Source organism: Phytophthora infestans, genomic scaffold, assembly GCF_000142945.1.
Source record: "Phytophthora infestans T30-4 supercont1.8 genomic scaffold, whole genome shotgun sequence".
Classification (NCBI taxonomy): Eukaryota; Oomycota; class Peronosporomycetes; order Peronosporales; family Peronosporaceae; genus Phytophthora; species Phytophthora infestans.
This window is the reverse complement of record NW_003303751.1, coordinates 1,523,709-1,551,194: the sequence shown is the minus strand read 5'-3', so window position 1 is coordinate 1,551,194 and position 27,486 is coordinate 1,523,709. Positions and strand designations below refer to the sequence as shown.

The window sequence follows — 27,486 nt, the reverse complement described above, 5'->3', positions numbered from 1 at the left end:
AGGAACATGTAGATGCCAAGGGCAGAAGCAATGTTGAGAGGTCTGAGGTCGATGATCAAGTTTTATTAAGCGCTAAAAACCTACCTACTCATGCAGTGTCTGCAGTCTTCAAGACGAAGTTGAGACCTCGGTTCATAGGACCGTTCAAGGTCGTGGCCAGGAAGGGCCTATCGTATACGCTCAGCGTCACCAGGAGAGCGAACAGGTCAGTAGCTGCAGCAGCCAGCTCGTACGTTTGAGCGGTGCTCGCAGCGGGAGCAGGAGGTGGAGAGACCTCGTGGTGTTCGGGACATGGTCCCGAAGGAAGCAGGTGCTTCGTGTGGTGCTGAATAGGGTTCAGGCACAACCGTCTCGATTGACGCATAGTTGTTTTGAAACAACTTGCTCGATGAGCATGATCCAAATGTAGATGCGCTGTAACAGCGAAAGTGGTATCCCGGACTGGGATCGAACTGGTCTTTGGCTTTCCAGGCCGGAGCTCTACCATTGAGCTATAAGGGCGATGCCCGTACGTCTGTCCGAGAACGGACTACTCATGGTACGAGACGGCTGCGCCCGGGTGGAATCGAACCACCGATATGTGGCTTCCAAAGCCAACGATCGACCACTGAGCTAAAAGGGTGTTGCCCTTAAGCTTGTCCATTCAAGGACAACAGCTCATGGAACGAGAGGCCTGTGCCCTGGTGGGCTCGAACCACCGACCTGTGGCTCTTAAAGGCAAAGCTCAGCCATTGAGCTAAGAGGCTTAAGCTTGTCCAAGCTTGGACAATCGTTCATGGAAGGAGAGGGCGACGGCCTGGTGGGATCGAACCACCGACCTATCGCTTGTGAAGCGAGGGTTCAGCCGCTGAGCGACTCCAATGAGTCAAGAGATAGCTCTAAGCGGTTTGCAGCTCTTGGAAAAGGCGCAGAGCGCGAGCGTAGGTCTGAGGCCGCTTGAGAGCAAGATGCGCGATGGGCTTGGAACATTGGGCGGTGGGCCGACGACGAGAAGTTGGGCATCAACGATGCGTAGACGTTTGTGAGCTCACGGAGCTGTACAACGCTGACGTCAGGTGTAGTTACCTCCGCCGTCTTACAAGACGTGACCTCGCTAAGGAAAGTTTCGAGAACGGAATGTTCTCATCTTAGTGGGGGAGAGTGTAACAATGTTACTTGTTGTGGAACACATAGTGTACGAAGTACCCGGAGAGTTAACCAACTCTCAGTACATAAGTTGGAGAGCTAACAAGGTCTCTCAGTACGTTGGCTGAAAGTCACACGTTATGCATTTAATTAGGTTTAACTATGATAGATAGTTAGACAGATACACCTACCCCAAGGCGGCTTGGCCGCAATAATAGAAAATAAAACCTTTTTGGTTTTGAAGCATAAAAGTTAAGGTGTCAGCTTTGAGCCCTGGTCGTGGGCTGTAAGTGTCCTTTGGATAAGGAGCTTAGTATGAGTGACCCTTTGAGTCGAACGTCTTTCTCTGACGCTAAACATACGACAGCCCTGTCATCACCAGTCGCCTAAACGAAATCTGAATATGGCGGCCTTCGAAGGGTAAGTTTTGGCTGGCTTGCATTCTCCTTTCAGCCTTCATAAAATGGCGAAGAGCGAAACTCAAACTCAACTCCAATCGTCTCCGAAAAATCTCTAATGGAGGCTGGCACCTCTTGTGGGTGGAATATCAAGCTTCTCCATCAGCCTGCTCAAAGTTCCGACCTGAACTGTCTTAATTTGGGTTTTCTTCTACTATCCTGTACTGGCCCACGAAATACTGAGGAGCTGATCGAACAAGTGGAGCTCGCCTTTGCAGACACTACGGCTAAGACGCTCAACAAGACTTTCCTGATCTTAAAGCTCATGATGGAGAGACGATCAGGAAAAAGCGGAGGCGGTACGGACGTTAAATTGAGACATCGGCGCAAAGATACGCTGCTCCATACCGTAAAATTTCCAACTGTCCGACTGGGTTCCAACCTGATACCGGTACGATCTGCCAGTTAAAAATCGGACTTTGCGCGGTACATGTGTTACACATAATAAAAACAAAATTAAAAAATCCCTTCTCTCTGAGGGCCCACACGCCATTCTACAAACCACGGCCACGAGCGCGCAGCGGTGAGGGCGGAGCGCAATTCTACGGCCCTCCTGCGACCTCAAGGCCTCGGTCGCACCTCTACGCGCGCGGCATCACTACCAGGGACTCACGCCTCACTACTCCCGCCGTTGCCGTCCCCGTAGATGAATCATGTGAAGTGAAATAACCCGTAAGGGCGAGCGGAATGCTGCTGGATGCGGCCGAAGACTATCTACGACCTACATCGAGGCCACACTAGTATTAAATATGATAAGTCTTTGCTGCTGCATAACATGAGTGAGCATGTCGTTTCTAACTTGCTGTTGCAGCTTTGTTTGTAATATAAGATAATGCGTTAGTGCGGAAGCTGTTATCTATTGCCAGGAATTATACTGTTCAAAGCGTAAGGTGAGATCTGGTGCTGTTACTTAACTGTATTATGTGTACTACAGGCTCAGCGCTTGGGGGGGTTGTTACGAATGAATTTTGGCAGCGCCGAAGGTGGTGTTGGATCGACAACGTCACCACGCTCAGCACGCTCGTGGAACTGGGTTATATGTGCGTCAAGCTTTCCAGCCTTGTGTAGATTGCGAAGGGCTTTCAGTGCCGTACCCGCTGCTGCTGCTGAGGACCCGTTCGTCTTCAAGAAGTCCCGCGTGCTCACTTGCGCTTTCTCACCAAGCGCGACCACCTCACTCTTGAACGCAGGAGACGAAGCATCAAGTGAAAATCCATGAGGTAAGAAAAGCATCATGTAGCCTGCGGTGTGTCTAAGCTCGTACAGCGTCGTTTTCTTCACAGAGCGCGAGGCATAAACGCGGGGCTCGGCCGTAAACCATTCGTATAAGACTGCTGCAAGAGACTGCGAGCCCTTCTTCTTCGGACGAACAGCTCGGATGGCAATTTGTTGGTCAGGCTGTGATACACAACCCGCAACAGTTTTGGCTGGAGCCGACGGTGAGTGCAATTTCGCCTCTACAGCTAACAGTCGTTCCTCTAGGCGCTGATTTTGCAGGATTAAAACGCTGATCTGCTCGGACTGGCGCTTCATGAGGCTTAGCACCTCAGCAGAGTGAGAGTCGCTAACGCTGGGCTTGGTTATCGCTGATGGTGGCATGAAAGCACGGCGGATTGTGCTGCTCCATGCAAGTACTTCCGCTTCCCCGATGGCTCGTGCTGACATGGCCGCCCGAATGCGGGCAACCAGTGCTCCTTCGCGTGAGAGCAGCAGCATGTCGGGGTAGTGCATGATGAGGGTGGCTGACAAGACCTCTGCTACGTCTTCGTTTAGGTTCATGCCAGGCTCTGCAAAGCCCAGGGAGCTCGTGAAAAGTAGACCATGCAGTACTTGGGCGCGGAACAGCACAGACGGCTTCAAGATACGCAACGAAGGAAGACGTGCGCCTTCTTTTGGTTTCCATCCGCTCAGGACACGCGCAACTTGCTGATCTGCCTGCGTTGTACCCAACATGTACCCAAACGCCTTATTGACGCGGTCAAGCTGCCAACCGCCCCGCTCTATAATCCAGTTTTCTGCAAGAGTTCCATCGTTGGCGTGCATGGCAGCTCCTCGACGAAAAGAGTGGGAGGTAAGTCCTTGTGTGAGTTTGACCTGCTTCTGATCTGCAATGTTCTTGACTCGAACCAGTAATCGGTTCACGTACGCTTGTGCACCAGGAATCGATCTGGTAGCTGGCGACTGGTGCAGGTCTGGCAAGGATGCGGGGCTGTCGTCTGCCTCGAGAAGCTCTACGAGACTGAGGTTTTCTACATCGCCAGCATTAGCTCCGATATGCCTTGTACTGGTAAACTGAGGAAATAGACGCTTGCTTGGCGCATTCTGTATGGTTAGAGCAGCAGCTAAAACGAATAGTGGACAAGTTAAAAAACTTGTCGGGTCCTTGAACAAGGATACACCTTGTAGCAAAGCTGCTTTAATCCGCTTAAAGCGTAGGAAGAGTACGCCACCTACATATTGCAAGGTTCCAGTTAGCGTAATTGTCAATATATAAAGAAATAAAATAGTCAATGATCTTACCAGGTAAAATCGAGAGCTGGTTTTTTTCAAGTTGCTCTGCGTCCGAGCTACGTCCGTATAAATACCACAGCATCACAACCAGAGCTGCATCCGGATAGATACTCTCAGCAGAATCAGAAGTATAAAGTAGGCGAGCGATATTTTCTAGATCTTGCTTGGAACACGGTGGAGCTTTCTTTTCAAAAGCCCCATCCTCGCGATTGGTACAGTACTTACCAAGCCCAGACAGGATCTTCTGCAGCTGGGGCTTTACTGTCCCCCCTTGCTGTGGGTATTTATCTATCAACCAGTTCTTTACGTTTCCGAAATAGGCTAGACATGTATTGGTAGATCGAGTTTTGTCTGTCGATCTAGCTAGAGAATACGCATATTTATCTAGTACAATTCGAAGTACCCTACCGGTCTTGTCAGCGTCGATAAGCTGTTGAACATGCTCTAGTGTGATGTTTTCTGAAGAAAGAAACGTGCTGAACGAGTTGATCGCCGTCACCCGGGCCTTCTTACTGTTAGGTGGCGCTAGCGACGCGATAGACATGGTCACAGCTCTGCAAAATGATGTCTTTTAGGAAACAGCTGCCAACCGCCACCTCGGGTTGGAAACTTCCTGATATTTTTAGAATATGCCACTATATGAATATTTGTAAAGAGTACAGCATATTCTGAAAAATTCCAACTAAATATGGTCGGATTGGTAGGAATTGGTGGTTACTTTTTAAGACTTCATCATTGGATAAAATCACATTAATCTTGCAATCTAATTGGTGTATTGGCTGAGTACAGTTCTTCATGGACGATGCATGGTTGGAATCTTGCGGATATTATATTATGCCGGGAAAACTCCGACTTCTCTCAAAAATAGCAAAATATTTGGGCAGTCCGAAGAATCAGTTCTTTCCTCGGTCCTTTGCAAATCTAAATACTGGGAAAACCCGCGGAGCTCTGTCTAAATTATTTTGAAGGTGCGTTATTTCTTACGCGGAGGTTGTTTGAATTAACAAAGCAATTCCTCCCATAGTGGGAGATAAAACAGAAATTGGAGCTGGCCAGTGGCCTTCTCACGGGTGTTGGAGTAGTTTTCAACTAGCAATCACGATGCATCAGCAGAGCTTCACACACTATCGTATTGCCCCAAGCACAAAGATATTATAGTAAAGTTTTGGTCAATTTGTCTATACATCTAAATGTACCTCGCGATCCTATGTCTATTTTAGGCTGTAAAGGCTGTGACGGTAGTGTTTTCTGTGGCGTTTAAAGTCTGTGACAAAACTGGACCAATTAGAATAGCAAATTGGGCTTAGCTTCGGAGAGCCGCACACGGAGCTCGGTCGGTACAGCAACGAAAATGGACGGAACCCCCGGAAGCGAGAAGATCATGTACACGACGGTATGTAGCTATCTCCGCTTGCTGATCCTCACTCCAACACATCTGCATAGATCCATTTAACGTTTTACGCTTTGTGTGTAGGCCACGGGCGCGTTCTTTGGCGCCGCCATTGGCTCAGTCGAGTCCGTGTGGTCCATCCCGAAGCTTGGTGCGTTGCAGTTATCCGCTGTGCGTCATTAGAGACAATACTCATCTTTGATATATATATACATTAGGCGCCAAGCTGCCCAAGTTGTCAAACCAGCTCAAGCACCTCGGCACGCGCTCGGTATGATGATTTCTTTGAGACAAACATTTTTTTTACCTTGAACTAATGTATTGCCTGGCGTGCTGCTTGTTGCTCCATTCAGCTCGTGTTCGCTGCTGTCGGTTGTATCTTCTCCACGGGTGAATACGTGTCAGCCTTGATTCGACAGAAGGAGGACCCAGTCAATGCTGCTGTGGGCGGCGCTCTGGTTGGCGTTGTGCCCGGAATTGTGAAGCAGAGCATGCGCGTGGGTGTTGGTGCGGGTGTTGCTGCTGGTGCGGCTATGGCCGCTGCGTCGTACTGGTATGTTAGCAATAAAGATGCGGAACGTTCAGCGGTGAGTACGTTACTGATGTTGTGTTCTGCGCAGGCAATCATCCCAGGACTCGGCTTTCGATAAATACGCTGCTGCCCACCACGCTCGCCGCGCCTAAGTTTGTGGGAGCGAGATAGGTAGCGGCAAACGCAGCAAATCAGTGAAATGAGGAAGAACACATGACCACATTTTAACAGCTTCGTCTGTTTGCTTGTCCTGCATATGGGTACCATTCCCAGTACTTGGGCCGTCTAGAAGCGAGGTCTAGCGTAGAGCATGGTTCACTCGATGGTTTCCATTATGGAGAGATGTAATTGAGCAACATGGACAAGAACTGTGACTGTTTCTGAAGTACAGAGTACATCAGCAAAAAATATCCGTAGTGGCGTTAGTGCAGAAAGTTAACTTGTCACCGTGTCAACGGCAGAGTTTGGCGAAGGACATTTATTATTCCTAGTACGTGCCGGGTTATTGACTGCAGCTTTGCTGTGCTCTACAATTACATGTACACCATTGCAGTACCGGCACATGAAACCCGTGGCCGCTTTTGCAGTTGCTTTGAGAAAGTAGTAGATCTGTACTACTCTAGGCTCCGGAAACTGCACAAACTTACAGTACTAGTAAGTATTCTGAGTGCCAAAAAGCATCGATTGGGGTTGGTATGGAGAGGATCGTGAAAACCCCTTCTTCACAAGTTCATCCGAAGGGATCCCTCGACCCCCATGCTCGATTTGGGCTCGCCATGCTCAGACCAAGTCACCACCGAGACTGCGACGAGGCCGTATGGTTGAGCAAGCAAGCCTCAGACAAAAAACAAGTCAAACTACTTGAATAAATCTCCGTCCTGTTTCTCAGGTCGCCAACTTTGCAATGAGCTGCTCAACACGTCGCCATGATTGGCCAGGAGTGACGCAGTCCAACGGTTAATTTAAAGTGAAATGATTGGTTGACCGACTTTAACCGGTCTTCCGACCTGCGCAAATTGCGTACCGGTACAATGCACTACACGAGCGGCGAAAGGCTGGCGCAATTGGAGCCGTAGAACCCGGAGAAACACGAGCACTCGCCGGTGTTGTAGTCGCAGATGCCGCGATTAGCACAATCTACGTGGCACAGATTGTCCGGCCCGCCAGTGCCGGCGCCACCGGTGGCGACGATACCGACACACTTCGTTTCGTCCACTGCAGTCATCGGGTCGTCACCTGACGGGCAGTGCACTGCAAGCACGTGAGTACTCGCTACTTAATCCATGCAGTTATGTAGTCTTCCACGTACTTTTAGAGCAGTCGGGCCCGAAATACTGCGAGAGCTGGGACTCGCCAGCGCCGAGACCTACCGGCCAGGTCGAGTCACACAAGCAGCCCTGGATACGATCTTGGTCCCATGTCGTCGCTCTCACGTCGCCCTCATACTTTGTAGGAGGTGATAGAGGAAATGCACTGGGCTCCACCGCCAGCTCGCGCATACTCATGCACTGGCCATGACCGGAGCAGCTATTAGGGCAACTACCTGTCGACATGCTTCACGTCAGGGACTATACTCACTCAGTCAGCGTCCTGATGTCCGACGTACTCCTCTGGCAGGCTGATCCTTCGTAGCCGTAATAGCAAAAACAAGTGCCTGTATTGCGATCACATACTCCAGCGCCAGAGCACTCTTCCTTGGGATGAGATGTCGTAGCACTATTGGGGATCCCTCCCCATGACGGACCTGCTGGACATGTTCCTGTGACAACTCAAAGTTTATGAGTAAACAAGAGTCACACGCAGAGAAATATTGAGCATTCCACACACGCATGGAGCAGTCAGGTGATCGATAATTGGTGATATCGGTAGGGGCACCGAAGCCCTCGTAACAAGTACAGGTCTTGGTCAATGCGTCACAGCGTCCATGCGCGTTGCAATTGTTCAGAGCGGCGCAGAGATTGCCTGTCGGTACGCCCAGCTGTCCACGCACGAGCGGGCAGATGGCGCTGGCGACAACGTACACGAGCACTGCGCAGGTCGGTCGAGTGGGCATCGACGTCTTGGTTCAAGACTCTTGGATCGCGAGTATCTACACGGCTACATTCCCCAACCTCGTCGACACCGGTAAAAGACCGCGACTCTTCGTCACACCTGATAACGACATGTCCTCATCTTGCAACGTTTTGCTTTTCCAAACTCCCCGCATGGAAAGGCAAAGTTGCAGGATCAGAGTGCAGTTCGAGAAAAAAAAAGATCATTACAGCGGCGACAACCGAGTACTCCGCGGTAGAGAGAGAGCAAGCGCTCAAGAGGGGGAAGAAGCCACCTCAAAGACGCTCTAGTGTGAACCTACGCTGTGTCCGGTGTCCATTGTCCCACGCCCTCTGCTTCATTGCGAAACTTGCTCTGCCATGGACCGGCCGCCGACGCCCAAGAGTCCGCGGCCGCCAAAGAGCCCGCGACGTTCAGTGCCTGCCATTGAGATTCCTCTACAGAGCAACATGAGCTCGGACAAGGCTCCGTCACTTCCCTCATCGCCCACGGCCTCCAGTGCCGATACGTTGATGCAATTACCGTTCGTGATGCCCTGTTGCTCGCTGGCGCTGCAGTCCAAGCGCGTGTGGACCGTTCGCAACGCGCTTGTGGCCTCTAAGCTGGCCACCTGCAGCATCGAGACACTCATACAGACTGTGGACGCGCGAGCAACTGCAAACAGCGCGTCTCTGCTAGAGAAGGACGAGTTCGTGGACCTGGTACGCTCTCTACCTGAACTCCGAACAGGAGCGACGTTCAAGCCCATGGAGGAGACGCTGGAGCGAATCTATCGCTCGTTTGAAGCCACCAACCGCACGGATATCTACCAATTAGCGACCGGTTGTCTGGTGCTGCTACCTGGTGAAGTGCAGCGCAAAGTGGAGGTGGCAATCCAGTTCAGTCTCTGCGGCTGTGGCGTGGATGGCTCCAGTCCAGTCACGCTGTCGATTGCTCGAACCGCTCTGGGCTGTTTGCTTCTCTCCGTCTCTGGCGTCTTCGATCTCGAGACTGCAACAGACGACCAGTTGCAGTCCACCGCGTCTATTGTTACAACTTGTGTCGATGAGACGGTGGCGCGTATGTTTGCAGCCAATTCGTTGGCGAAAGACGCCACGGCGTCGTATGAAGAGCACATCTGGCCGTGGATAGAATCCAATAGCAGTGTCAGTAAATCTGTGCCGTGGATTAAATTTCTCGACCAGAAAAAGTGGCCTGGATCCAAGAAATTAACCGCCGCGACACCTCCAGGCACACCGACTAAGTGGGGGTTACCGGACGACCCCCCTACAAGCAGCGAGAGAGGAGAAGAGGACGAGTATGAAGAAGAAGAAGAAGACTCTGCTGAGCTCAGCTTCCGGTTCTCCAGTGTGGATGGCGGTGTGTTGACGATCGGCGAGCAACAAGCCATCGATCTGTACGATCTATTGGAGCAATCGGCGTTTACTCGCGTGAATCCGCAGGCAATGTACGATACTTTTGTACAGCACACAGGAGATGGCTTACTGGAGGAAGAGACGTTCCTGGAGGCGATTGAGGAGCTGCTCAGTATGACTGACAAGCCTCATTTGATGGAGAACAATACCTTCTTGGAGAGTATGTTGGCGATCTTCCGCTCCTTCCTACCGGAGAAGTGTCCTACCGTCGACGCCTTTGAGATCGCGGCGGGGTTCAGCCTCATGTCGTGGGGCTCCAAGAGTGACAAGCTCGCGTCGGCGTTCCATTACTTTGACGCGGATAGTAAAGGCTATTTGAATCGTCAGCAGCTCTGGAGGTTCCTACGGTCGGTTCTGATCACATTGCTTCACTTGTCGCCGCCTACGGAGATTGTACTGCAGAGATATGGGTCGTTGGCGGAACTCGTGGACAAAGGCGAAGAAGAGATCTTGGAAGCCATCATGGAAGGACTCTCTAGTGACGCAGAATATGACGATGAAGAGGACGAGGACGAGGAGAAGGAAGGCCCTGAGACCGAAGACGATGACAATTACGTGGACGAGATTGATGGCGACCGTGCGCGTGTGAACTCAGACATGCGCCTTGGTCTGTACACGTTTGAAGACTTCGGTTTGTGGTATAACGGCGGAGGGTTTAAAGGAATGAGCTGGTTGGAGCTGCTGGACCTTCGCAAGTGGGTATTTGTATCGCCTTCGTTCAGTTTGGAAGGTTTGGACACCCGCTCGGTGGACCCTGTTGTGGCGAGTAACAACTACTACACTGCCAACAATATCCAAGTGGATATCGACGCTGCAGACCCTCCAGATGGCGTGCCAGGAGTCCAAAAGCCGTACTTTACCTTCGCGGACGTTATCAACGAGGACGACGACGAAGACGCAGCATCGACCAGGGATCCGCCTGCTTTGCCGGCGTCCATCGAGTCCTCCTCCACTGCGGTACGTTCGTACAACAGCAGCATCCCCGCTACACTACCAGCCATCTGTCTGAAGAACGAGATCGTGTTGGAGTTCGACTTGCCGTTCGACGCCGATGACGACGCCATCACGGAGTTGCCGATAACCACGTTAAGCTTCGACAACGGCGATTTGATCCAGTACTTCGAGCTGCAGCGAGTCATCAAGCTCAACCAGGTGCAGTTGTATCGAGTCTACGACGTGTTCGAGCCATTCATGGAAGACCCAGCGTCCTCGTGTATCGAGAAGAGCACGTTCGACAAGTGCGTGGGCAGACTCTTACCCGTCAACGTCGCTCCCAGTGTGGCGGCTGCTTTTGGAGCAAACAGCAACTCGCGCATCCCGCCGCGCAGTGTGGGACGCGGGAAAGACCCGAAAATGGTGGCGGATACGCTCAGCAGACTGTTTTTCGCCTTCAATCGAGGCGGCACCGGCAAGATCGACCTGGTCGAGTTCGTGTCGGCGTTTACGATTTTTTGTGCCGGCTCCAAGAGCGAGAAACTCGCGTTCGCGTATCGTTTATTCGACGCTGACGGAGACGGCTGCCTTACGCGCAGAGAGATGTGGAAGTATCTTCGGTCGTTCTTGACGATGCTGTTGGCTCTAGGGAATGGCTCGGAACTCTCTGCTGAGGCTATTGCCAGTGTGGCAGACACCACAGCGATCGAGATAGCGGACTGCATCTTCAAAGACACGGACAAGACGTTCAGTACACGACAGTCAAACACTTCGATGCAAGGAGGCAGTCAACGGCACAGTTTGGATCTCCCGTTGTCAGCGGACACTGCGTCATTCAGAAGTTCGTCGCGTCTTCATCGCAGTGGACGCTATGAACACCGCGGATCGTTCCCGGGAGATGGAAATCTCCAGCTTGTCGGTGCTGCGTCGCATGCTTCGGGTGCTGGTGCTGGCAGTGCATTCATTCGTGGCGGTGTCGTGTCTTTCGAGGAGTTTGCGGTCTGGTATTCGCAACATGGCTACACGATTATCGCGTGGATTGAACTGCTAGACACCAAGAAATGGCCCGAGGTGCCTCGCTCAGTATCGGACGCAATTCTACGCTACATTAGCCACCAGCAACATGCGCTCGAGAACGCCACACAAATGGGCTCGGACGAGACAGGCTCGGGCTCGTCTAACGACACGGTGTCTTCAAACGAGAGCACGAACCGCCCGCATGACTCACTGCAGCCAAACTTCCCGGAGTCGGACATGACGGTGCTGGATACGACAGCGTTTCGGACGATAGACCGCTACGCGGTGGAGGCTGGCATGGACGCGGTGAGCGGGATCTCGCACCTCGTCACGTCTCCGTCCGCTTCGGCAACTGGATCCAAGGATCTCTCGTCTGTGGCGCTGCAGTTCAAGCTCACGAGTTATGACAACACGACGCTGCGTATTCGCTTGAAGGATGTCGCCATCGTGTACACGATCTCGGAGCGGATGAACTTGAGTCGAATGGCGACGGGCGAGCTCGTGCATCTGCTGAAGAAGCACGCACACAACCGGTCGCTGACCAAACCTGGTTATCTACGAGCCATGCGCGACCTGGTGCCTCGTGACGAACTGTCCAATGAGGACCAGGAGTTTCTGTCGTTCCATTTGCTACGTATCTTCACGTTGTTCGAGAGCGAGAGTGCGATCCAGCAGAACGAGTCCAATGGAGACTGCGACGGAGAGCAGAACGGAGTGGGGATGCACACGATAGCCGTGGAGATGCTGCAGCTTGTGGCCGGGATGTGTGTGTTCTGCGGGACTACCAAGAGTGCCAAGCTCGGCGTTTTGTTCAAGCTGTTCGCGTCACACGGAGACGGCCACGTCTCTCGACGTCGTTTGTTTGAGATGCTGAAATCGATCCTCGTGGTGCTGTTTGCCTTCAGTAGCTACAACGCGACACGAGGCCACTCGAACGACGCGGGGTCTGTCAATTCCTGGAGCACAAACTCGATCGCGGAGCGTGCAGCAGGTGCCGTAGTGTCCAAGCTCTTCTGTGAAGCCACATGCAAGCGTCCTGACTCGATCAGCTTAGCGGAGTTCGCTGCGTGGTATGCTGCGGGGGGATATATGGACTGTCCGTGGCTGGAGCTGCTGGATCTGTCCAAGTGGCCCGCCAAGGAGGCGTTCGAGGCCAGCAAGCGCGAGAAGCCTCTGATCTATGCGTTCGACATGCTGGAGGAAGGCAGCATCCTGCACTTCACCGAGAGCGACATCTCGACGTATCTCTTCATGTTGCGGTCCACGAAGCTCGGGGATTTGAGTGTCAGTAAAGTGTACGACGCGCTGTTGGCGTACGCTACTCCGTCGGCCGAGGAGGCGCTCAAGATGTCGAAGGCAGTTGGGACGCAGAGTCGCAGGGGGCAGATGTACTCGTACGCTGCAGTGGAGGAAGACGAAGGCGCGTATCTCGTCTTGACGCGCACGAATTTCTACGAGTGCGTGCGTAGCTTGGTGGCCAAGGATAACATGTCGGAGAAGGCGCAGCAGACGTCGTCCAAGCTGCTCTCTCGGCTGTTTAACGTCTTCGACCGCAAGCGCTGTGGTCGTGTGAATGCGCTGGAACTCGCATGCGGCCTCAGTATCCTCGGCCGAGGCTCCAAGAGCCAGAAACTCTCGTTGGCGTTCGACTTCATCACGAAAATGCGGCAACAGAGACACAAAACACTGGCGAGTTATGCGCCGCCACCTCCGAGCACTACGACGGGCTTCGGTGGCTTTGGAGCGTCCGGAACAGGCACGGGGGGCTTCGGATTTGGCCTTGGAGGTGTTCCGAGCAGTCACTTCTCGATGAGTGGAGGCGGATTTGGATTCCCCAGTACGCGTGGCTTTGGATCGACGGCTCAAGGCATGCGTAGCCGACAGGCGCCCCCGCTCTCCGTCGCAGAGATCAACGCACTGCCTCACTCAGTGTTGTTCATCTACTTGCGGTCGTTCTTACTGGCTCTTATGGCACTCAGCGACGGCACGTATCGTCTTGGCCTGGAGAAGATTTACGTCGAAGCTGACGACTTCATCGAGGAAGCGATGGGCGATCTCATGACGGACGTGACGGCGAATGGAGGCGCGACTATCTCAGCGACTAACGGACTCTCTGGGTACGGTAGTGCGCGTTCACGGGCTCGTGTAACTTTTGAGCAGTTTGGCGAATGGTACAACACGGGAGGCTACCAGTTGATCTCGTGGGTGGAGCTTCTTGACGTCAGTAAGTGGCAACAGCAACAAGACTTCCAGGATCAGACAATGTCGGCAGCTGGGCCGGCTTCGACGTACCAGAGCAAGCGCACGGCTCCTGTTATGGGCTCTCAGAGTCGTGGACCCATGTCGACTGCTGCCCCGTTGCCAGTGGAGCCCATGCAGCCCATCCAACAGACAGTCAAGCCCGTGACACGTCGACGTCAAGTGCGTCAGAGCGACATTGTGTCGACGCCGTTTGTGCATGGCCTCCCCACTGCAGACCACGCTACGAAGCAAGATCCTCGCGAGTCAACGGGTGCGCTCAGTCTGAGCTCGGACGGACCTGTTATGGTGTTCGCAGTCGCCAAAGAAGCGGCCGAGTTGCAGTTCTTCAATGAGGACATCTCGACCCTTAAATTGTTCCTACGACAGACTCAATTACACAGCGTTACCTCATGGGAATTACAGGGCGCTGTATTGGAAGCATTGGACTTCCCCACGGCCAATAGCACTGGCATCATGTTGACACGACGCAGTACGTTCCTCCGAGCACTGCAGAAAGTATGTGGGACGCTGCCACTCATCGCTCCGTCGAGTGGCTCGAAAGACCAGATAGGGTTCCTAAGTGACGAAGGCGTGGATATGCTGCAACGTCTTCTTGGAGTGTTCGTGCGCGAGCCTGCGTCGGATGACGAAGACGAGCAGATCGCTGCAGACGGCGATGAAGACGACGAAGCGGAAGACCCCGTGGATGTTGGCGCAGCGATCTGTGGCATGCTGGTGGTGTGTGAAGGCTCCATGTTGGAGAAGCTCAAGTGCTGTGCTGCGTTGATCTCCGACGACGACGGCGCGAGTACGCTGAAAGGCGAAGGAGAAGGCGAAGAGGAGACCGAAGGACCCACCGTCAAGCTGGAGACCATCAAGTCGAGTCTCATGTGCTTCTTGATGGCGTTCTACGGCATGAGTAGCTCCCTTAGCGCTGAAGTGGCTCGCTATTCCGCCGAGCTTGGAGCCGACGCGGTCTTACAGTCTTACGTCGAGGCTGAAGATCCGGATCTTGAGAAGGAAGTGGCTCTTCAAGACTTCACCGACTGGTTTAGCGGTGTCGGCTACCCGTCACATCCGTGGCTGGAGCTGGCTGTGCTGAACCATTGGCCTGCCGCGATTAACGTATGTGGCAGTAACGGGATTACGGATGACGGCGAGTAAGAGTTACAGTTACAGTCAGCGCCTTTTAGATACAGTAAAAGCCACAGTATACATGTATACTTGACTAGTCCTTCTTCTTCTCTGATGTTGTAGGAGCTGCGTCTCCATGCAGTAGGAACGCCATCCCTATGAGGATCACAGTAGCTCCGAGGAACCAACGCATGGGAAGATGCTCCTGGAAGAAGAAGAAGCCACCAGCTGCTGAGAGCACGAAGTTGACGGCCGCGCTGGTGACGGTGGCAGTGAGCGAGTCTGTCTCGTGTAGCCCCTTGACGAAGCAGCTGAGCATGACGCCATTCGCACCCAGCATAAGCGCTAGACACAGCACGCGCATGGCAGAGGAGAGGAGAGAGCAGGAAGCGGATAGAGCGGACGATTGACACTGCGCATCGAGCAGCTGCAGGGCGCTGGAATCGCCATCGGCACCGAGTTTGCCTAATAGACCAGCGAGGGCTGCGAGGGATCCGGCTAATGCACTGTGGCGGAGCAGGAAGGTTAAGAGAGAGGAGGTGAATCGACGGACGGCAACACGCACCTGTATCGCATTGTCAATTTGCCAAGTGAAGATGGGTAAGTTGCGCGAAGTTGGAAGAGTTGCGCTATATGAGCAACATTGCGTATGGTGCGCAACTGCATCACGCAACAATAAACGCAACATGCAAAATGCCGTTGCAGTGATATTTGCGTTGGCACATGCACACTGTTTTCAAGTAATGTGTCTATTCCTGCGTTGATGAACTCGCCGTCTTATCACCACTTGGGACTTAATTATTTTTGCCTGAGCTGGTGCTATTGTTGTGATGCAACTACAGTAGGCAAGGGCCTCCACTTTCGACTCCGCGCTCGATCTCTCGCGTTGCCTCCACGCCCTGTATCTGTTTATTTTTTTCTGCAATGAGCACTATAAGGCGCTATCGAAATATATCCGCGGGTCCCAAGACGCGCAGGCGCACGAACGCTGCGTTCGCGGGTATATGTCGCACCAAAGTCCAAACTCGCCGATCTGCTACGACGATGCAGTGGGGAGCGTCCGCAATATCACAAATGTACCAGCCTGTCAAATTTCAACCTGTCAAGCCTGTAAAGTCGAAAAGCTCCCTCCCGAAAGCGCCAGGGCGCAGTAAACCGAAGCCAAAAACCTCCGTGGATGCGCTGGTAGAACGCTTCCAGACTCTGTCCAAGGCGGAGCGGTACAACGTCATCACCAAAGTGGCGAGCAACTACACGAATGAGCTCGAAAAGATCCTCAAGACCGCCGACACAGACCAAGACGGTCTGTTGAGCCACGACCAGCTGCGTGGACTGCTTACGTCTCGCTTTCGTCTCCGTCCAGTGGCAAGTAGCAACCCAGCCGCTTCCCTGTCTTCTCGAGCTTTAGCTCCACCAACTCGTCGTCAACTACGGTATGTCATGATCGGGTCGGCTATCCCATTCATGGGTTTCGGCCTTATCGACAACCTGATATTATTGGTGGCAGGAGACGCTATCGAGACGCATTTCCATTCGTCCTACGCCATGTCGATGCTGTGTGCTGCTGCCCTGGGTAATACGGTGGCGGACGTGGTGGGTCTGAGTCTGGGCGGAGGAATTGAGGGCTTGGCTCGGCGTTTGGGCATTCCAGACCCCATGCTCTCCAAAGCCCAAGCCAACATGTCCATCACGCTCTGGTGCAATTTCTTCGCCTCCGCCGGTGGCATCACTCTTGGCTGTCTGATTGGCATGATTCCGCTGCTCTTCATGAACCACGACGCGTACGAAGAGGAGCAGACTGGTGTACCTGTCAAGAGGATTACGGGCGACGACGCATCAGTCGCCACGTAAGCGTCGAAATAGATCCACGCTGGCGATATTTTACGCCTCAATTATTCATTTTTCGCGTCCTCGTGTCTGTTAAACAGCATAGATACGCATAGACGTCCGTATCCAAGCCGTTCACTTGAAATTTGTAAGCTCTTGGATACCAATAGTTTTTCTTCAGTGCTCGTATCTTTGCCCCATGTTCCCGCACCGTTAAGCCATAATGAAACCAAGACAATGTCCGTTACGACACTTTGGCGACTTGGTCCACGTCCCACGCCCGTAATGCTCCAAGCTAAGCACGCGCTTCAAGTGATGGTCACTATGATCCCCAAGCTGTCACCGTCGCGGCTCAGATTCGCTATTTTAACACGACACTATTAATACCGATTTAGCAGTGGCAATAAAGGCGTCACGTTCTGAGCCTCACATTGCGCTCGACTTGCGTTTCAGGGACTGGTAGACGCCTCCAGCCACTCATATGTGAGAACTAGTTATCACAGTTACATACGATACTGAGTAATTATTATCTTAGTTTTAAAATTTCTGAAGATAATGTTTTACAGGTTATAGTATACTAACTTCCGCTGACGTCAGCAGTAGCCAGTGTCCGCTCTGTTGTTGCCTTGGAGGCCCCAAGTCATTCCGCAATTTGCGTCCAAGCTTCTCCAAGTCTCTTACCCTTTAGACCCCCCCCCTCATTCAAGACAATGTCTGGCCGTGCTGCTCAGAGCGCTACCAAGAGATGGCTCGGTGACAAGGGCACGTGGCCCGTGCTGGTTACCTGCGTGGCTGCCGCCGGCTTGTGCACGGCTCAGTGCGTGCGATACCTGGCCGGCCACCCGGACGTGAACTGGAACAAGCAGAACCGTCAGGACATCTTCCGCTACAAGGAGGACGTCGGCGCTGACTGGCAGTCGCACCGCCGCAAAATCGCCACGATCCACACCAACGTGATCAACGAGGCCAAGGGTCTCAACAAGTAAGCCTCGGCCTGCTTCGGGCGTCCACCTATTCGACCACCAAGACGAAAATGGATCCAGCGCTGTATTTTTACACTTTACAGGCCGCTCTGACAGTATCAGAGCGGGTTAGAGCGAATGCAAACTCCTATTTTGATTTTTTCTCTACTCTAAACTGATCTTTTAAGTATTTATGTCCCTATTTGCAGTCGCTAACTCACACTGTTATTTTTCATGTTACCCTTTACGTACACTCTTTATCTGATCTAGACTACGCACTTCAAGCAGCCATCCTCCGTGCCAAGCAGTAGCAGTTGACGCAATGGCAGCACCGCCACACTGTGAGTCACAATGCGGCTCTTGCTGCTCTTACTGGCACCTCCCGGTTCTGTAAGCTGCCACGACTCCATTCGCACTGTAACGGGTGCTTGGATAAACACTACCGCTCGAGGCTCCGACGGCAACTGTATACAGTATACACGAGAGCTACTCGCCACATACAGCACTGTCGTATCCACAGCTGAATGGACCGAGATCTGGGAGGCACAGACGCCATCGGGCACGCCTGTAATCGTCATACGGAGCTGTGGATGTCCGTGATTTCGCAGCATCACACGCCACACCCGCGCTTCTTTATCTGCTCCAACCACCAGCAATTGAGACGTCGAGATCTGCACCAAGTGGACCACACGCGCTCCCGCCTCCAACGCCTGCCATCGCGCAGCTTGTCGACCTGTTCTTGAGTCCAGTAACACCACTCGACCATTTGCCGTCCCTAACGCAAGATACGCCGTCCCATCCACGAACGAAGCCACAGTAGTCAAGCTCAAACCTTGAGATACCGAGCTGGACCCAACGCCAGCAGCGTCTGCATGCCACTCGGCCACGACGCGCGGACCGGTACGTGCATCCACACACACCACACGCCTTGGCGTCGCCACTGCCACGTCCACTGTATCGGTAGCTGTAGTCATCGACACAGCAGGCTCAGTACTCACTGAAAACGGTAAGCGCATCCGCATCTGACTGGTTCGTAGATCCCAGAGCATGACGCCCGAAGCCGAGGCTGCAGCTGCCATGCCGTCTGTCTCGCCTGCTCCGCTCCGTCCTTTAGACCCAGCACGACCAGTACGAGCGACTGCAAAGATCGGGCGGTTGTCTGTAAATCCTGTCGGTGCAGCTGCTCGAGCTTGGACGGGATGACCCGATAGTCTCCACACACGACACGATCCATGTCGACTTCCAGTCAAGAGCAGCTCTTCGTCAGCGTCCACACTTACGCACCGCACCGAGTTCGAGTGAGCTTTGATAGATTGTCGGATCTCGGCGCTAAGAGCCCATGAACTGCCCAGTATTCCGCCGCCGCCTTCGTATCCTAGATATCCTTCTTCCCGTCGAGATTCGAACGGCTGCCGGACGCGAGAGCGCAGCCAAATCGCGTCAGCGCCGGCACGTTCTGGAGCCAACGCTGCACTGATAACCTTACGTTGTCGACGAGCTTCCTGCAGCAACAATAACTCCTTACTAAGCGCAGTTTCCCACTGTGCCGCCTTCTTTCCCGACCCAACAAGAAGCGTCGAAGGTACGCGCAGGAAGCTGGTGGCACGTACGGAATGCAGGCGAACAGCGTGATAAGCGAAGCGTAACAACTCTGGCGGATACGTCAGCGGGTCTTCATGCTCTAACGTAACCGAGTTACTGTCACTCTCGTCTTCTTCGTCGTCTGCTTCTTCTGTCAATGGACTTCGACGACGGACGTGAACTTGAGACTGCGCTAGTCGATCGTCCAACGCACTTAAGTTTCTTTGATCGCTGCTAGCCACGCGACTGCTGAAGCCTTTAAACGCACTGGTATCCATGCCAGCAGTGCTGCTAAGTGGTAGTAGCAACAGCTGGAGTACTGAGCTATTCGCGACAATAGGAAAGTTCCGGTTGAACAGCTCTTTACCCAGAAGCGTACGCAGCGGGACACACAACTCGCTGACCAACTCGCTGGCGAGATCCCACTGGAAATTTGACACCTCCAGCTCTGCGTAGACGTCGCTGCACCGTTTGAGAAACCGGTTGATACCGTTCACCACGGTAGAGTCGGTCACGGTAGCTTCGGCACCGAGCTTCTGACACACCGCCACGATCGTGCGTGACAGTCCCACGACTGTAAACGCGCGCAGATTGCGATGATCTGCGTCCTTCATAAAGTTCAGACTGCGCAGAACTTTCTTCTTCGTCGAGCTCGTAGCTCCGCTAGCCGTCGCAGGAGCGGAATCTGTCGCCTGAGTAGCAGCTGCGATTACCGCTGTAGCGACGCGAGGATGCAGAAACGGAGGAGAAGCTTGAGCCAGCAAGTCCATGAGGCTACTACGCGCACGTCGAGACAATAAATCTTGCAGAGACGCCGAGTCGTTTAGCGTACGGACCACGTGGCGTAGAATACGTAACAGCACGTAGATCTCACGTCCGAGTTCCTCCTGTTAAAGATCGATAAGAGTTAGAGACAACACCGTAAGTACAGCCACTTCGTCGCCACGTACCGGGACGCCTTCGATGCGTACAGCGCCGATCTTCTCGGACAGAGTTACAAGCTTTGGCAGCACTTCAAACAGCCGTGGCAACAGCATTGTGGCGACTGGATACTCACCCAGTTCTCGACATACTTGAAGCACAGCGTCTGCCACGTGATGGGATTCGTACAACTTGGTCTTGGACAGGAACGTCAAGTGGAACTCCGACGCGCCCACGTCTCCTTCAAGGACAACAGGCGCCAAGTTGGTTTTCTTGTCTGTACGTCGCAAGGTCTTGGACTCCGCGAGATGCGACCATCGGCTTTTGACACGTCCAAGCTGGTTCAACAACGCGGGCAGGAGATATTTCGCTGTCAACGACGGACCCAGCATCGCTGGAGACGCCAGTTCACCGAAAGTCACAGCAACGAGCGCCGCCGACTCCAACGCAAACGGCGGCAACGGCGGAGAGCGAACGGACAGTGGCGTCAACGACGATCGCAGCTCCAGATCTGAGTCCGCAGCAACAGGAGGCACTAGCCACTCCAGTATTACCGGTACAATACTGTCAAGTACTGCTGCAGCGCCAAACGCTCGAATCATAGACAGCAACACACTGGGCGCTCCAAGACAGCAACGAAGGAGCGGAGATCGTCCGAGGTCGCTGCATTCGTACACTCGCACGACGTCAGGGAGCAACTCAGCACGCGCGCGCTCACGACCAAGCTGCCGCGCCATCTCTGGGAGCAGGAAAACCACCGCAGCCGTCACGCGTTCGGCTCGAATCGTCTCAGTGTGGGAGCTGGCTCGGAAGAAGCGTACGAGCTCGGGCATCGCCACTCTGAACAGCATCTCGGACAGACCGGACAGTGACGACAGCAGCTGTCTGGCCGGCGTGAATCTCGCGTGCCAATCCTGCTCCGGACTGCCGTGAAGCTTCGTTAAGAACTTGTACACGACTAATAAATCCTTGGGGAATAACGCAGACGGCGCAGCGTGGAACGAGTCCGTTGGTTCGGTCGAAAGCACGCAATCTCGAGGCGTTAAAACGGCACTGCGCAGCACTGTAAGAGGCTCCAGACCTTCGATATGACAGACCAGACGCAGACGCTCACGTGGGTCTGGATGCAGCATATCCAACACTGCTTTCTTCAAGTTGAGCGGTAGATCTGCTAGACGTTCAGCCACCGCGTGGTTCCAGGGCAGTTGACCACACGGAGGACGGCACTGTGCTGCTAAAATACTCGCTATCCAGCCGTCATCTTCAGTAGCCTTTTGGGTTTTCATCTCGTCCTGCTGTCTCTTGTACGCCGTCATGTATTTCCCCAACGAACGTCTTGAAAACACGGGCGTGTGCGTGTACAGTTCAGCCGCGATACAACCCACCGAGAAGATGTCAGCAGCCTGTGCTCGTTCGAACGGAGTCAAATGTCCAGTGGACGCCAAGAGCTCATCAGGAATGCGGTAGATCGGGTCCATTACCTCATCAGCAAACGATTCCTCCCCCAGTCTTGACGTCTCCTGAGCTTCAGACTCCACTTTCTCCTCCTTATCAGCACCGGGGAGGATAATCCTTAAGCCAAGCTGCAGCAGCTTCAAATCCACATCATCCAGTGACCCACAGACATCAACACCCGGCGCAGGATCCGTAACCGCGTCTAGATCCGAGATCTGCATATCTCCGGAGCCCCCCAGAGCCAACATAAAGTCGTGACCAGCACTCGCACTGCGTCGATGTCCATGTCCGCCAACGTGGTTCCCTGTCGCGTCCTCCTCCGGTTGACGTAGCTGCTGCCATAGATCACGTAGCAAATGCGAGCCCGTATTCGGACTCCCACTGCCCAGAGATGCGTGTCGAGTGTGATGCGCAGTGGAGCCTCCTTCTCTGCGTTCCCCCGCTGACCCGCCAAGGCCATTGACGTTCCCACTCACACCTTGCGGCGTCGTAATCGTGAGAACACGCAGATGGTCGTTAGGTCCGCTGCTTCCTGTAAAGCTTCGACTGTTGTACGGGTCCATCGAGTTCGGAGGACTAGCCGACGTTTCTAAGCCGTTAGCTGCGACTAGACTGTTGTTGTTGCTGTTGTTCTGGTTCGATGAGTCGGAATGGAAGAGATTCCCCAGTCTTGACGCTCCCAAGCTGGAAGTTCCCGTCCCTGGTGGCGCTGGGGGTGACGCAGCTTCACGTCCACCACCGGACCGAAACGCCGGCGGAGACACCAGAGGATCAGCTCCCGCCACATTTGCTTGGGACCGAGCACGCGGCTTGTTACCACGTCGACGTTGCTTTAAGTTGCGCATGATAACTTGGCTACGCGTACCTTCACCCGAAGACGGTGCCGTTGTACTCGCAGCAATCGCTCCACTTGTTCCCGTGAAGCCGGTGGCTGCATCTCCTCCACTCTGACTATGTAGAAGGCCGAAACGCGACACTTCGACTTCTTGCGCGCCTGCTCTAGGTCCTAGTACGTTCATTCCTCCTCCATTCAACGTCAAAGGCGATAAGGAGAGTCCGTCTTTCTGTGCGTCTGTCACCACTTGCATCGCCCTGGACAGCATGGCATTCACCTCCTTCGTAGTGCCTTGAGGTCGCACCGAGCGTGGCGTATCTGGTTCAGTCAATTCGCTCTGCTCTTCCTGCTGCTTCACACGATACACTCGTCTCGGATGCTGCACGTCGAAGAGCTGGACGAAGCCAGGACTCTTCCCCGCTGCGTGGACCACAAGAGGGACGTTCTTCTCGCGGATAGCAGCTTCTCCACTCAACGCAGCGCCAAAATTCAAGTCAATCCACTTGTGAAGCTGCGTCGACACCTCGTCACTCTCCAGCATGTCCCGATGACAGCGTACAAAAGCCACTGCAGCATCTAAATCGTCCCTCTCTCCCCATTGGGGGAACTGCAGGTCTTCCATGTCGTCTGTATGCAGCGATTTGAACACTGCTGGGTCTGTATAAAACTCGGGGATGCACTCATCCGGTGTCCACTCGTACATACGCGTCATAGTAGCTGGATACTCTCGAGCTTGAAAGTCTCCACGCACCACGCGACGTAGCAGCGTCATCGGTGTTCGTCTAGCTGAGTAGATGTAGTACGTGATCTCCGATAAACTCTCTGTGATATGGTGAGGTACCGCGCTACTGGCGAACGTCCGATCGAGTTGTGCGTCCCCTTTGTTGAGTCGAAACTTGCTCTTGCTCAGATCTCTCCAGCCACCTTTAAAGTCTGTGACCCAGGGCACAAACGGATGGAACACACCGTCCTCCATGCGTCGTCCAGCTGCAGTGTTGAGCACCATGAGATACTCAAAGTTACTGATGTCTCCGGTACACCAGCGCTCCGTAATGGATCTCGAAGAGTAGGACTCGATATTACAAGGAATTGAGTGGATATCCGGTGCTGATGCGTTGGCACAAGCGTCAAGTACACGAGGTAAGGCAGCTAGATGTAGCCACAGGGTGTCGGTGAGGTATAAATCACGTGGCGAGAAGCCGTCGCAGGCCAAGCCACGCCCATGCAGGAACTCCAGCACGCGACACAATTGGAAGAGTACGAGGCGCTTCTTGAGGTCCCCCAGCGCGTCTTGCTCCTCGTCGCTCGGTTGCTGAGCGTCCATGTCCATTTCTCGCTGACCTTCCAGCACAGAGCGATGGTACTTGAGCACATCTTGCAGAGACTGGGAGTCGTACTCGAACACGGCGAATGTGCTGTTGGACACTGAAGTTGTGGACCCATGTTCGGTGTACACGCCTCTGAGCATGGGTAAGTGGGCGTTCTGAGGCGTCGCTTGGTTCTCGAAAAGCCCGCGCGTGATCTTGGCGCCGTCTTCGGGTTTGTAAAGCGGAATGTCGGCGTACAAGCTCTTGAGCACCTCTCTCGGCGACATCTACGTCATTTACAGCACAGCAATATAAGTGCCCACCTTCTACAGTGTTATTTACTAAGAATTATAGCTGTGTGAATCAAAACTCACCTTCTGCAGTTCACAGACGTCACTCCGTTGCGGTTCTTGGGAAGAATCGCGTGTCGACGCGCCCACAAGCTGCTTAGACTGCCCGAAGCCTAATTCCCTCGCCAATAGCGTCTCCAAGTCTCTGGTTTGACTGATCTGCTCTGGTTGTAGGGCATCTTCGCTTAATTTGGGGCTGGGTTTCGACTCCGAGGACCGCTGCAGCGGGGGCAGCTCGCGCACGAGCCACTCGGCCAATCTCCCAACGTCTTTCGGGTGAGACACTAAGCAGCGAGCACTCGTTGGGTCAGAGGACGCGAAGGAAAATTCCCAGCCCAAAGACGCCCGCAGCGCTTGGCGCACGTCGGGGCGCGGCGAAGCCATCGCAACGTAGCTTTTCGTCCGATTGCCGAGTAGGCGAATCTGATTGGGCTAAAAAAGAAACACTTTTTGCTCTTAAATTGTTGAAGGATCCAGCCTGACAAATCAATTTAAGAGCATAAATTAAAAAGCTTTCTCTACGTCTTTACAGTATCTCTAAGATTTAGTAAATCACAGTAGCTTAATGAGAATATTCAAATACATATTATTTGTTACGATTGCTTGAGTGGATACGCATCTAGGGTACTTCTTGTTGGTGTTTTGCTGTGTGTCGTTGGGTGAATACAAATGTCAGGTGCAGTTTTGTCTACGCGTCGAGCACCCAGCTCGACTTGCAGGCTTCCTCACACGAGATCCGCTTGCTGGGGTCGGGATGTAGCAGAGACGCCAGCAGGAATACAGCATGTGGTGATAATATTGCCGGGAAGAACCACGTCGGAAACGCCACGGAGCGACGCGATTGGACGCCACCTGCTCCGGCAGCTCCGGATTTGAGCAAATTAGCGTCAGACGCGAACGGACTGTTACCACTCGCAGATGGAGAGCACGATCCGGCAGCTTGGTTCTGACTCCAGAGCATAGTGGAGCTGTTAAGCATTAGTCCCAGCATCGGAGGCGTCGCGTGGAAACTCGGCATCTCTGGCTGTTGCACTGATGCACTGGAGCTGCCCGTCTCGAACAAATTTGCATCGAACAAGAGCTTGCCAGTGTGTGGGTCACAGGGCAGAGATCGCAGCCACTCTCCAAACTTGAGATACCGCGGACATGTCGCTAGTTCTCGTCCGAAAGGAAGTGTGCCCACCAGAAGACCATACAAGATGACGCCACTGCTCCACATGTCCGCTTTGCGACCGTCGTAGCCATATCTGGCGTTCTGTAGAACCTCAGGCGCCACATAGTGTGGAGATCCGACGATCGAGTTCAGTCGTCGGAAGCGTGACGGCGCCATGAGGTTCGTGATGCCGCTCTCTCCGTTATTATCGTGCTCATCGGCACTGGCTCCACTGCTTACAGCGGCGATAAAGTGTGCCGAGAGCCCGAAATCCGCAATTTTGAGCACATCGGAGTCGCTTAAGAGCAGATTCTCAGGTTTCAGGTCGCGATGCACAATCCCCAATTGGTGGCAGTAGCGCACACCCGCCAGTAGCTGCGTAAAGTACGTTCTGGCCACATCTTCCTCTACGCCAGAGTCCCCACGAATACGGTCGAATAGTTCCCCGCCGTATGCGAGTTCCAGCACTAAAAAGATCGTCGACTTGGACGGTTGCACGAGTTCCAGAACGTCGTACAGTTGTAGAACATTTTCGTGGCCACTACCGATCCGCTCGCCACTGACGCTGTTGCCTGTGAGTTTGTGCATGTGTGCGATCTCGCGGTAGATGGTCTTCCTGGCCTGTAGGAACGCCCGGTACTTGGCCGGGAGATTTGGGATGACGTAAGCCACGTCGTTTACGACAACGACCTCCTCTCCGTCCTCTCTGGCCTCCTCTTCTTCTTCCACCTGTTCCAGCTGCATGACTGCAGCAGAAGCCGCAGAGGCCGCCGATGCCGCCGCTAGATTCCTGCGCGAAGGCTCCTGTACTGGGTCTTCGCAGGACAAACTGGCCGTCATCCGGTCTGCACTTCTAGGTCGTCTCCTACGCTGAGTCTGCGGCTGGTCGCGTAGCTCCTCGTCGTGGTGATCCAAGAGCCACAGACTCACACACATCTCCAGAGTGAGTTCTCGCAGTACAGGGGGAGCCGAGCCGCCTCCAGTCACGTAACAAGCCAGCAACTCCCGCCGTCTGGGGAGATGTACCCAGTATACGTTGTCCAGCGTCATACCGCGCACGTTGCCTACGATAGGCACTCCTTTCTTGACGATCTCGGCGCGTCGTAGAGCGCCAGGGCTCGTGAGTTTGTAGCCCACAGGGTTGAGGATCTTGACGGCGACCGGTCGCTTCATACGCTGGTCGAAGGCTTCGTACACGACGCCGGCGATGCCTCCGCCCAGGTAGTTGCCCATAACGAAGGCCGCGGCGCTCGGAGACGACGACAGTGTGATGTGCTGGCCGTCGTAGGCCGCCACACGCTCGGGCGACACGTCGGCCTCGCTCAGAGGCATGTACTTGTTCTTAAGCAGCGCCATTTCCGTCTCGATATAAAGAGTTTGTATGTGGCTATTACAGAGTCGTTAGAAAACGTCGTATACTTGGTCAGTGAAGTGTTTCCTTCTTTCGTGCTCCCGCGTGCTATTTTATCTTGCGGCAACTTAGTGGCCGACGACCTGAGCAGGCGAAAGCGCAAATGGGGAAGGAATGCAGAGCCCTGCCCTGGCCTGGCGCTGTGAAAAACCAAGATTTTAGTGAACGTTTTCTGTGCGGCCAATAATGGGGGCCCCCGGCTTGAAAAGCGCTTCGGGGTGCGGTTGAGTCTGCTGCTGTTAGCACACGCTTGCGGGGGGATGGAAGCTTTATTGCGGCGGCCATGATCGACAACCCCCACGCAAAACGTTGCTGCAAAAGTACAGGGCAATGGCAATAACGCCGGGCTCAGCTGGATCCGGTTCAGTGCGCTACCCTGAGTCCAGCGTGTGGTGGTCGTAGAGCTGTACCATCGAGCTGAATCCAATGATAGTCGAGCGCTTGAAGCTTTCAACGGCATCATGAATCATGAATGCTTGCCCTATTGTTGCAAGTTCTCTGCAGCTAATAGGTTCGATTGCAGCTCGATTCGAACCGGTGCAAGGCAAGTTCTCGTGACAGAGAGCGGTGCGGGCTCATGACGAGGTTCTTCCGACGCTGCTTCGGTCCATCATCGCAGATTTTCGCAGGACGAATTACACCGCGATTTACGACTGGATTACGCTCAGATTTAGTGCGGACTTGTATTTGTTGCGGTCTGACTATCCAGGTAAAAATGAGCAATAGAAGTCAGACCAGTTGCATAAACGCGCAGTCGATCAATGCCCATTGGGTATGCACCAGCGCTGCCGCGCTGGCAGCTCCGGTCGCTGTCACCGGCTCGGTGTTAGCATAGCGGGCGGAGGCTTCATCATGGCCAGCATTGCAGTAGTCAAA

The 27,486-nt window shown here is 53.7% G+C and overlaps 7 protein-coding genes, 1 non-coding gene and 2 pseudogenes across 10 annotated transcripts; 4 read left to right on the top strand and 6 right to left on the bottom strand.

Annotated features, from left to right (window-relative positions):
• Positions 1 to 433: 433 nt before the first annotated feature.
• On the bottom strand, positions 434 to 501 carry PITG_26426 (annotated as a pseudogene). Its single transcript has one exon. The product of its transcript is annotated as a tRNA-OTHER (tRNA).
• Positions 502 to 550: 49 nt separating this feature from the next.
• PITG_26425 lies at positions 551 to 622 on the bottom strand (annotated as a pseudogene). The gene has a single exon. The product of its transcript is annotated as a tRNA-OTHER (tRNA).
• Positions 623 to 676: 54 nt separating this feature from the next.
• PITG_26424 lies at positions 677 to 745 on the bottom strand. The gene has a single exon. It is a non-coding gene; the product is annotated as a tRNA-Leu (tRNA).
• Positions 746 to 5,412: 4,667 nt separating this feature from the next.
• Positions 5,413 to 6,311, top strand: PITG_06385 (uncharacterized protein; the record flags this gene model as incomplete). Its single annotated transcript, XM_002998470.1, has 5 exons — positions 5,413 to 5,487; positions 5,569 to 5,635; positions 5,703 to 5,755; positions 5,838 to 6,037; positions 6,105 to 6,311. The coding sequence occupies 5 exons, from the start codon at positions 5,446 to 5,448 to the stop codon at positions 6,166 to 6,168; spliced, it is 426 nt and encodes a 141-aa protein (XP_002998516.1).
• A 741-nt stretch (positions 6,312 to 7,052) lies between these two features.
• PITG_06384 (uncharacterized protein) lies at positions 7,053 to 7,920 on the bottom strand (the record flags this gene model as incomplete). The annotated part of the gene is made up of 2 exons (XM_002998469.1): positions 7,053 to 7,267; positions 7,326 to 7,920. The coding sequence occupies 2 exons, from the start codon at positions 7,567 to 7,569 to the stop codon at positions 7,053 to 7,055; spliced, it is 459 nt and encodes a 152-aa protein (XP_002998515.1).
• Positions 7,921 to 12,136: 4,216 nt separating this feature from the next.
• On the top strand, positions 12,137 to 14,905 carry PITG_06383 (uncharacterized protein; the record flags this gene model as incomplete). Its single annotated transcript, XM_002998468.1, has 1 exon — positions 12,137 to 14,905. The coding sequence occupies one exon, from the start codon at positions 12,154 to 12,156 to the stop codon at positions 14,836 to 14,838; it is 2,685 nt and encodes an 894-aa protein (XP_002998514.1).
• Positions 14,906 to 15,852: 947 nt separating this feature from the next.
• PITG_06382 (uncharacterized protein) lies at positions 15,853 to 16,659 on the top strand (the record flags this gene model as incomplete). The annotated part of the gene is made up of 3 exons (XM_002998467.1): positions 15,853 to 15,866; positions 15,960 to 16,035; positions 16,090 to 16,659. The coding sequence occupies 3 exons, from the start codon at positions 15,853 to 15,855 to the stop codon at positions 16,657 to 16,659; spliced, it is 660 nt and encodes a 219-aa protein (XP_002998513.1).
• A 686-nt stretch (positions 16,660 to 17,345) lies between these two features.
• Positions 17,346 to 17,813, top strand: PITG_06381 (uncharacterized protein; the record flags this gene model as incomplete). Its single annotated transcript, XM_002998466.1, has 2 exons — positions 17,346 to 17,617; positions 17,807 to 17,813. The coding sequence occupies 2 exons, from the start codon at positions 17,346 to 17,348 to the stop codon at positions 17,811 to 17,813; spliced, it is 279 nt and encodes a 92-aa protein (XP_002998512.1).
• Positions 17,814 to 17,838: 25 nt separating this feature from the next.
• Positions 17,839 to 24,430, bottom strand: PITG_06380 (uncharacterized protein; the record flags this gene model as incomplete). The annotated part of the gene is made up of 9 exons (XM_002998465.1): positions 17,839 to 19,819; positions 19,892 to 20,065; positions 20,129 to 21,370; positions 21,446 to 22,419; positions 22,501 to 23,434; positions 23,525 to 23,679; positions 23,731 to 23,911; positions 24,137 to 24,200; positions 24,255 to 24,430. 9 exons carry the CDS (start codon positions 24,428 to 24,430, stop codon positions 17,864 to 17,866), a joined length of 5,856 nt encoding a protein of 1,951 aa, XP_002998511.1.
• A 304-nt stretch (positions 24,431 to 24,734) lies between these two features.
• On the bottom strand, positions 24,735 to 26,705 carry PITG_06379 (serine/threonine protein kinase; the record flags this gene model as incomplete). Its single annotated transcript, XM_002998464.1, has 1 exon — positions 24,735 to 26,705. The coding sequence occupies one exon, from the start codon at positions 26,553 to 26,555 to the stop codon at positions 24,735 to 24,737; it is 1,821 nt and encodes a 606-aa protein (XP_002998510.1).
• Positions 26,706 to 27,486: the final 781 nt, after the last annotated feature.